Source organism: Camelus ferus, chromosome 14, assembly GCF_009834535.1.
Source record: "Camelus ferus isolate YT-003-E chromosome 14, BCGSAC_Cfer_1.0, whole genome shotgun sequence".
Taxonomy (NCBI): Eukaryota; Metazoa; Chordata; class Mammalia; order Artiodactyla; family Camelidae; genus Camelus; species Camelus ferus.
In genome coordinates, this window is record NC_045709.1 from 18665898 (window position 1) to 18675819 (window position 9922).

The 9922-nt window shown below is 44.4% G+C and overlaps 1 protein-coding gene across 3 annotated transcripts; it reads left to right on the top strand.

Moving 5' to 3' along the window:
* Nucleotides 1–493: 493 nt before the first annotated feature.
* Nucleotides 494–6627, top strand: HMGB1 (high mobility group box 1). 3 transcript variants are annotated; one of them, XM_032496356.1, is made up of 5 exons: nt 494–647; nt 2770–2930; nt 3134–3279; nt 3719–3893; nt 4922–6627. In XM_032496356.1, the coding sequence occupies exons 2-5, from the start codon at nt 2781–2783 to the stop codon at nt 5096–5098; spliced, it is 648 nt and encodes a 215-aa protein (XP_032352247.1). In that variant the 5' UTR covers nt 494–647; nt 2770–2780; the 3' UTR covers nt 5099–6627. The 3 variants fall into 3 exon arrangements, with proteins under 3 accessions (XP_032352247.1, XP_032352248.1, XP_032352246.1); XM_032496357.1 differs by having other exon boundaries at nt 509–651; XM_032496355.1 differs by lacking the exon at nt 494–647 and adding an exon at nt 1780–1978.
* The last annotated feature ends 3295 nt before the right edge of the window (nt 6628–9922 follow it).

Below are 9922 nucleotides of genomic sequence, written 5' to 3' on the forward strand. Positions count from 1 at the left end.
CCTTGGCCCCCCCGCACGAGCAGAAGCCTCTGTTTTCAGGGGACGTGATCTCATCCTGTCGCTCTCACTTTTGAAGGTCTGTTAAAAGTCTGGGGCCTCTTATCTCAACGGCTTTGGAAGTGAGTTTGGGGTAAGAAGGGGGGGGCAGGGCTGTGGGTGTCTCTTTTGCCTGAGGAGTTGGAGACACTTGTGGAAAAGTCAGGCCCTTTTCGTTCCGGCGGCCGCTCCGGTGTGGGGCTGGCTTGGGTTAGACACATGCACACATACACCATAGAGCTCTGCTTTCCCGTAGCAGCTGCTGCCTCTGCCTCTGCCTCTCCCGCCTCAGCCTCTTTGCCCGGCATACACACACATTCAGATTTGCGCGCTGTTTCAATCCTTGATGACGTGTCCCCGGAGACAGCCAATAGCAAACGGGCTCTGGTCAGGACAATGGGAGGTATCGGGCCAATGAGCGAGCCCCGTGAGTTGGCGGTAGCCAATAGGAGCCGCGCTGGCTGGAGAGTAATGTTACAGAGCGGAGAGAGTGAGGAGGCTGCGTCTGGCTCCCGCTCTCACAGCCATTGCAGTACATTGAGCTCCATAGAGACAGCGCCGGGGCAAGTGAGAGCCGGACGGGCACTGGGCGACTCTGTGCCTCGCTGAGGGTGAGTCTGGGGCAGCGCCGCGGCGGGGAGAGCGCCTCCGGCAGCTCCCCACCCCGCGCGGCGGCCGGATCCCCGCGGCCGGGAGCCGGCGGGTCAGGATCCACACAAAGGCAAATGAGGGGGGACCGTGGGGGGAACTGCGCACGGAGCGAGCCTCTCCTCGGGCGCCGGGAGCCCTGCCCCGCGCCGGAGCCCCGGCCCCCGGGCCGCCTGAGGCACCGCGAGCCCCGAGCCCCGCGAGTTTCCACCCGCGGCGGCGTCCTCGCTGACTGGCGCAAAAAAAAATTTTTTTTTCATAAAAAAATTTTTTTAACGTGTTTTCGGCCCCCGGGCCGAGCGTTCGAGCGGCCGGCGTGCGCCGGGGGCGGCGGGCCGGCGGCGGGCGGGCGGGCGGCGCTTCACGGCTGCATTGGCCACCGCAGAGCCGGGCGCCGGCGGCGAGCGCGGGCGGCGGCGGGCGCTGCGGGCGGGCGGCGGCGCGGGGCCGGGGCCGGGGGCGGCGGCGCGGGGCCCGGCCCGCCGGCCTGAGCTCCAGCCCGTGCCCGGGCGCGGCGGCGGCGGCGGCGGCGGCGGCCCGGCGGCGGGGGGAGCGGCGCCGCGGCGCTCGCTGGAACATGGCTGACTCGGCCCGGCGCTGCTGGCTGGAGAGAAAACAAGGCGGCGGGCGGGCGCGGGCGGGGGAGCTGGGCGCAGCAGTTCCGAGGCAACTTTTTTTTTCCTCTTCTCACAGCCCCGCGTCCTCCGTGCGGGGGCGGCGGGGCGCGCGGGCCGCGCGGAGGGAGACAGGGAGCGGCGGGCCGGGGGCGCCTCCCGGGGAGGCCCCCCCGCGGAGGGGGAGGGGGAGGGTCCGGCCGCGCGCCCCCCGCCCCTCCCCCCGGCCGTCATGGCCGAGTGTGTGCGCCAGAGCGCGGCGCGCACCCCGCCCGCCTGCGCTCGCACTCACACTCTCGCACTCACACACTCACACGCACACACACACACGCACACACACACACACACACACAAAGGGAAGGAGCCATATTCTCGCTCGCGCTCGCCCTCGCGGCAGCGGCGGCGGCGGCGCAGGCGGGGAAGACGCGCAGCGGCCATTCCGTGCGCGCCGGCCCCGGCGGCCGCGGGCGGAGCCAGCCCCCATTTCGAGCGGGGCTGCTCCCTCCGCCGAGCTGACAAAATGGGGGCGGCGGCGGGCTGCGCGGGGCGGCGGGCGGCCGGGCGCACGTGGCGGCCCCGCGCGGGGAGCCGGGCGTGGAGGCCGCGCTGCGGCCCCACCGCCCCGGCGACCTCCCCTCGCGACCCCGAAGTTGGCGGGCGGGGGGCCCAGTGGCGGGAAGGTGAGCGGAGGCCTCCCCGCGCGGCGCCCCAACTTTCGCAGATTAGAAAAAATACTCCTCTGGCGGGTGGGGGTGGGCAACCCGAGCCACGAGCAGGAGTGGCTTTTGTCCCTCATCCTTGTTTACTCGAAGAAACTTCAGACCGGACGTGTTTAGTCAGAACTGAAATACATCTCGGGGCCAAACCGATAGGAAACGAGCTGCCTGGCGGTGGCAGCCGCGCAAATACCACCGCCGCCCCCCAGCCTGGGTCCGAGCGCCGGGGCTTCCTGCTGCTCCCTCCTCCCTGCAAAGTTTTACGCCAAGAGAATATTTTAAAGTAATCGTTGGGAAAACTTTAAATGAGTGCTGATTTAGGCCCATAATTTGGAATGGTCTACTCACTTTGGCTCTTACCTATTTATTCCTTGTGTAGTGCAGATTTATGAATCGACAGCATTTTATGACCTTTGGTTGATTAAAAATGGTTTTTTACATTTAAGTTTTTTAAATGACCGGTTAGGTATTCATCCGGAACAGATACAGGCAGATAAATTACAAATACTGTAACCTAAGAGTGTACCATTGTGTGTACACTTTTTTTGTGCTCACACCGAAGGACCGCTTTTTGCTTGGTTTCACCTCTTTAGGAACTGGCTATCACTACCATTTTCTTGTTTGGTATTATGAGTGATTAATGTCAGTGCTGTGTTAAATAACTAGTGTCTTGCTTTTCATTCACTCCCCAAGAAGTTAGTGTTTAAATGCCATAAATTTAATTGTTAACGTTAGAATTGTTTTTTGTTTTTTAGAAAAAATAAACATGGGCAAAGGAGATCCTAAGAAGCCGAGAGGCAAAATGTCATCATATGCATTCTTTGTGCAAACTTGCCGGGAGGAGCACAAGAAGAAGCACCCAGATGCTTCAGTCAACTTCTCAGAGTTTTCTAAGAAGTGCTCAGAGAGGTGGAAGGTAAGGGGGCTTAAAACACACTAAGGAGATAATAGAGTGAGGTCCAAATCAGGATTTTTTGAAAGCCTAGGTACCATTTGCATAATGGGAGTGGGCGATGTTAGAATATTTAGCAAAGGACACTGGCTATATTCATTTTAATGTTTAAGAGGACAGTGTATTAAAATCTTGATATGGACTTAAGTTGACAAATTGTTTTGTAGACCATGTCTGCTAAAGAGAAAGGAAAATTCGAAGACATGGCAAAGGCGGACAAGGCCCGTTATGAAAGAGAAATGAAAACTTATATCCCTCCTAAAGGGGAAACAAAAAAGAAGTTCAAGGATCCCAATGCACCCAAGAGGCCTCCGTAAGTATCTTGCCTGTTTTTATTTTCAAGGAACTGAACTCAAATTTCTGGGCTGATACTGGCTCACATTGGCACATTTAAGTATTGTAAGTAAAATGCTTGTTGGATGGGAGTTTTAGCCAGAGCAGTTGAGTTATATACTTGCTTCCTTCACTCAATTTTACTTACTTTCTTTTGAGAAATATAATCAGTCTGAAATAGAGTAATTTGCAGAATGTTCTTTTGGAACTCTTAACATTACTAAACAGCATATGCTCAACTACTAGTATCATAAGTTAGATAATTATGTAAATTAAGCTGTGGTTATGAGGGATATTTAGCGTATTACGATATTTATACCCTGTCAAATGCATGGTAGAAATTAGAAGCAGCTTTTATATGGCAATACGGTACCCTTGTTAGTGAATCTAAAATTATAAAATTAAATTTCTGTTTTTAGTTCGGCCTTTTTCTTGTTTTGTTCTGAATATCGTCCAAAAATCAAAGGAGAACATCCTGGCCTATCCATTGGTGATGTTGCAAAGAAACTGGGAGAGATGTGGAATAACACTGCTGCAGATGACAAGCAGCCTTATGAAAAGAAGGCTGCTAAACTGAAGGAAAAGTACGAAAAGGTAAGAAGTACGGGTTTGCTTGGTGGAGTGATGAAAGGGTATGCCAGATGTTAGAGGAATGGCTGTACTTGGTGCTTCATCTTAATTTTCTGTTTTATGGCTTCTAAGAGTTTGAGGTGTGATACAGTTTTAGTATAGCAGCTCGTCAGTATGACATTCATTGGCTGTGGTCTTACAAGTCCCTTTCTACCTCTCAAAGAATGTAGAAGATGAAATAAATGGTTAATGTTCGGTTTGACTTAACATAATTTGATAATTTGACTTGGGCAAAGGCCATATACATTTAAGCTGGTTTTCTTATTCCCCAATATCCAAATTTATGAAAATTTTGGTAGTCACATTCAGTTATTTTAAATGATCAGGCATGCAGCACAGAAATACACTGGACAAAGTAATATTTGTATTTTTCATAAACACCCTGAAACATTTATGTTCCCTCCCTTAGATTAAAGAACTTTAATAAGTTAGAAAATTGTAAGTTTGATCTATGCAGTAGATTGATGTAATAAGCTATAGCCCCTATGTTTTTAATTGAAATATTAGTTAAATTTTGGCTTAGTCATTCTGGAGAAATGTATCAATTTCTAGATGTTTCTTAACCTAATTGCATGCTCAATGGCAAATTACTTTTTTTCTTAAGACAAAATTTTCTACTGTGGATTAGGGTTTGACAATATAAACCTGTAGAATGCTTTTTTGCATTCAGAAGGTGGCAGTGTCTACCCTTTAATCAGTCTCTACATTGTAGTTTTAATAAACTAAAGTGAGGATGTGGTGCATAATTGTACTTCAGTGAGGCATAACATTGCAAATATTAGACCATGTCATTCCATGAGTTATGGATTATTAATTACAGTTATCTCATAGTATTTTTGTGTGTGTTTCTCAAAGTCTGAGATGGAGTGAGTCTGGTATGTTAGTGTCTGGCATCTTGTTTTTTCATAAAGTGTTGCCATGTCACTTGTATTTCACCCCTTAATTAATGGTTTTGTCTTTCCTACCACTTTTCCCTGCCTTTATTTTGGAAGGATATTGCTGCATATCGAGCTAAAGGGAAGCCTGATGCAGCAAAAAAGGGAGTTGTCAAGGCTGAAAAAAGCAAGAAAAAGAAGGAAGAGGAGGAAGATGAAGAAGATGAAGAGGATGAGGAGGAGGAGGAAGATGAAGAAGACGAAGAGGAAGAAGAAGATGATGATGATGAATAAGTTGGTTCTAGCGCAGTTTTTTTTTCTTGTCTATAAAGCATTTAACCCCCCTGTACACAACTCACTCCTTTTAAAGAAAAAAATTGAAATGTAAGGCTGTGTAAGATTTGTTTTTAAACTGTACAGTGTCTTTTTTTGTATAGTTAACACACTACCGAATGTGTCTTTAGATAGCCCTGTCCTGGTGGTATTTTCAATAGCCACTAACCTTGCCTGGTACAGTATGGGGGTTGTAAATTGGCATGGAAATTTAAAGCAGGTTCTTGTTGGTGCACAGCACAAATTAGTTATATATGGGGATGGTAGTTTTTTCATCTTCAGTTGTCTCTGATGCAGCTTATACGAAATAATTGTTGTTCTGTTAACTGAATACCACTCTGTAATTGCGAAAAAAAAAAAAAAGAAAAGTTGCAGCTGTTTTGTTGACATTCTGAATGCTTCTAAGTAAATACAATTTTTTTTATTAGTATTGTTGTCCTTTTCATAGGTCTGAAATTTTTCTTAAGGGGAAGCTAGTCTTTTGCTTTTGCCCATTTTGGATCACATGAATTATTACAGTGTTTATCTTTCATATAGTTAGCTGATAAAAAGCTTTTGTCTACACACCCTGCATACTCATAAGGGTAATAAAAGTTGAATTGAGACAGTTTTCATCCATAACTGAAACTCAAATCTTGATGAGTTGATACCAAATTTCACATAGCCCAGTTACATTTACAAAGTGAAGAGTTAACCAATCTACTCAGCATGGTATTATGAGAATCGAACATTTTGAAAGTCTGTCCTTGAAGGACTAATAGAAAAGTATGTTCTAATCTTTACATGAGGACTCAACATTCTTTAACTCCCATTACCATGTAATGGCAGTTATATTTGCAGTTCCCACGTGAAAGAAGACCTGAGAATGTATCCCCAAAAGCGTGAGCTTAAAATACAAGACTGCCATGATAAGGTTTTTTGTTGACAGTAATCCCAGCAAAGGCTCTGGAAAAAAAGTGCTGGCTGTAAATGTCTTCTCCTATTTATCTAAACATGGCTTGTTTAGGAAACTTGAGACCCTCCATTAAAAGTATTTTCAATTAATTGGGCCAACTTTTTAAACAGTAGACCACATTTTAAATTAGGTCTATTTTCCTATATTATGGTTTGCCCCCTTTATAAATCAAATAGACGTAAGGGAAGAAGACACTTAAATTTTGTATCTCAGTACGAATTACCTGATTTGTTTGAATTTGATTTTTCTTTACAAAACTCAAGCTCATTCATTAGGGTCATACGTTTATCTGCGTAGCAGTTTAGGGAACAATTTGGCAATTTAGTGGTTTTTGAGATTATCGTTCTCTTAAAGTGCCAGTGTCTTAAAATAGCGTTCTTGTAATTTTACACGCTTTTGTGATGGAGTGCTGTTTTGTTATATAATTTTGACTTGGATTCTTTCCATTTGCATTTGTTGATGTAATTTCAGGAGGAATACTGAACATCTGAGTCCTGGATGATACTAATAAACTAATAATTGCAGAGGTTTTAAATATTAGTTAAATGGCTTTCACTTAAGGTTTTAAGACGTATATACATTTTAATCTTGTTCTCAGTAATACCTCAGCAACATGATTTAAATAAGTATAAGGGCTGGCAAAGTTTTTCCCTTTTTAAAATGCTCACTTTACACTTAAAAGATAGGTTAATGGGCTGATAAAAAGTTTTTGTCAAACAGTTCATGTGTTCTCAGGCTGCTGTATATATATAAATGAGGGAAAACTAATTTTAATTTCAGAATGTTAGGTTAAACAAGATTTTTTTCCTAAAGCAAGGCACATGTAAGTAAAGAATGGATAGTGATTATAAATCTAAACTTCATTTTCTAAGCTAAAGGAGAGGGTCTCAATAGAAAGGCTGAAATTGTGTCAGTTAATCAAATTTTTAGTCTAGAGGAACAGGTAGTTCTCTCTGATTTACACAGAAGTTTGCTATAGTTGTAGAATCACCATTGTCTCTTGCTGGCAGGTGATCCATTTAAAAGTGAATTTTGCTTCAAGGAACTTTGTAACTTCAGTGGGTGTTTCTGACAGCTGTTTTTTTAAGATGTTGAGAATGGGTACAAGGTCTTTTTGGGTTAACTAACTGCTTCTGGTCTTGACAGGAAGACATGGACAAAACCCTCTTTATTCTGAAAGTATATTAACTCTATTTAGTGTTTCAGCAGTGTATTCTGAAACTGAGGTGTCCAAAACAAGTAAATGAAAGTAGGAGGCAATTTAGATAATTTAATGTAAAACCTTGCTATAACTGGAGATTTTTAAAAGTGAATGCATAGGAGCTATTTTAATGTGTAGTTACAGCACTATGGGGTATAAAGGTTTTCTTAACACCAAGAAAAATTATATATATAATTTTTAATTGCAAAGTGTACATTTTAGTACTAAATTTTTTACCTTTGAAAAACTGATACAAAATTGGCATACCGATGAAAACTTAACCAAAGTAATTCCGTTCCCTAACTTTCCTTTGTAAAGGTTGGGAGCTCTTGCTCGTGAGTTGCTGTAATTGTTCTCATGATCTTCCATCAGGTGTTGACACTTGTTGTATTTATTAATTTTCTTAGAGTGAAATCTGAAAAAGGAAATCTTTTGTGTGTCCTGTGCACCACAGGGGTGAGACTAAATGATAAAGATGAACGTGCCTGTGTGACAGAAACTGTTCAGCAAAGATTTCCCTCACTGCCTGGAGGATTCTAAGTATTGCTCAGACGTTAGGTGGTAGCTGACTATATTGAAAACTGCACTAGAAAGACAAGATAGCAATTTTTGGATGGAGAGTGTGGCCAGTTCCCTTGCTTGGCTTCACGTAAACTGACAGAAGTTCAGATCTAGATCTGCTTGGTACAACAGGCCTTCTGAAAGGGCCTGAAATAGCTCTTTTTCAGTACCAGCCAGGTGTTTTTTGAATATGATGGTGTCACTAGATTTGCACAAATCAAATACAGCTTCAGTCGGGATTAACTGCTGCTCAGGTGTGAACCATTGGCTAGTAATTAGCCTTTTTTTTAATAAGTTGTGGTAAGTTATTTTAAATTTTTTTCATGTTTGTTGTCATTTTAAAATGACTTGAAATGCCAGGAAATGGTCTGGATACCTGTGCGACAAAAGATGCCAGCTGGTTCATTTCTTGACCCCTTCTAACAGCAAAGACGTGAACAGCAGTGCTATCACTTGCCGGAACTTGGGAAGTTCCCTGAGTCTAAGCCAAGTTGCTCCCTGGAGTAATAGGGCAAACTGTTGCTCTGTTCTAGGAACGCTGCTGTTTAATGACACACCGTGGCACAGAACGCACAATGACGGATAATTCAATATGCCACACTCCAGAATGTGTAACCCCATCTTCCAGTGAGTTTTGCTCTGAAATAGATCACATCTACCGGGGGAAGTGTAATCACTTAGGCATGTCCTTTGCCTTGGGCCTTCTATACAGCTGAACTTATTGGTCACCTGCTGAAAAAGAGGGACTAGTAATATAGGTCTGGAATAACATGAAGAATTATGATAGACCTTTAAGTGGCAGCATGAGGAATGGTAGGGTCTAGTATGTGGAGACTGAAAGCCAGTGATGGTCAGAAAATCAGTGAAAAGGGATTAAACAGATTCTTGTAAGTTTTTATGATGTATTTATTTTTATTTTTCTCTTTAGTCACACAGTTCAGACAGAAGCGACATTCCATAGTGAACATCTGTACATTTCTGTTAGGCTTGTGTAGGTCTTTACATACCTCAGAGTAGAACTGCTGAGTCCGCAGATAGGTGCATTTAAAATTCTGTCAGATTTTGACAAATTGACCCCTCCCCCAAGACTATACTTACTGTGGAACTTTAACAATGATTTTTATGATAAATCAGGATTTTTACTGTTTATTCTTTGGCTCCAGGAAATGACAATCCATTTTTAAAAGATAAGAAATTAAAATATTGAAACACCATCATTTGCTCAGAGCCACCCAAACACAAGAAGGTAGAATCAGAACTGAAAGACCCTTGGGTTGACTATTGATTACTTAAACTACTGAACAAGTTACTTCTCTACAAAGTTCTTGCAATAGCTATTTAATAATCCATTGTGTGAAAATGAGGAGCTAGCTTCCTTCCATTTTGGCATCCTCCATCCAGAAGCTTTATCTGGGGAGGGTTTTTTCTAGCAGAAGTTGTCAATCTTTACAGAAGCTGCAGCCAACAGTTTTGGAAACAAACTATAGTCAAAGATTGCATGGGCTGGATTCTGGGCATTAGGAGATGATAGGTTATTTGGGAAAGAGGAATGGATACTGAGGATGTGCCTTAAATGAAATAAAGTTGACCTTGCTGGAGATGGTACTTCAGGTAAAGGGCATACTTCAAATGCATTTATAAATGCGGTTTTATTAATAGACTTGAAAGTGGAATTAAACCTAGTTCCTTAGAGTTACATAGAATCACTAATTACAGGCTTTACCATATTTTTGTTCATTGGGTTTCAACTAGAGGTCATCTTATAAAGTGTTCTGAACGTAACCAGGTAAGAAAAAGTCCTGAAGCAACAGAAGTACCGGTTGAGGGTGAGGGTACCCGTGATGCCCATGAAAGTGAAGAGTGAGAACTTGCAGCCTACTTAGAGCAAGGACATGGCACTCCCCACCCCACTCCCCAGCCTAAAATTCAGAGAAGCTCAGGTCTTGCTCTGCCATCTGGAGTCCAGCTGGCTGGGACTTGGGCATGCTGAATGGGCTCAGGCACACTCAGGCTGTGAATAAGGGAGGCGGACCCGGCAGCCTCATCACAAGGGGAACCGGAGCTGCCA

Bases quoted from the DNA above. Each gene is read 5' to 3' on its own strand.
- HMGB1 (XM_032496355.1), top strand. From the start codon at position 1,819: ATGGGGGCGGCGGCGGGCTGCGCGGGGCGGCGGGCGGCCGGGCGCACG. The intron at 2,931-3,133 runs GTAAGGGGGCTT...ATTGTTTTGTAG, and splicing joins AGTGCTCAGAGAGGTGGAAG to ACCATGTCTGCTAAAGAGAA. The intron at 3,280-3,718 runs GTAAGTATCTTG...TTCTGTTTTTAG, and splicing joins AATGCACCCAAGAGGCCTCC to TTCGGCCTTTTTCTTGTTTT.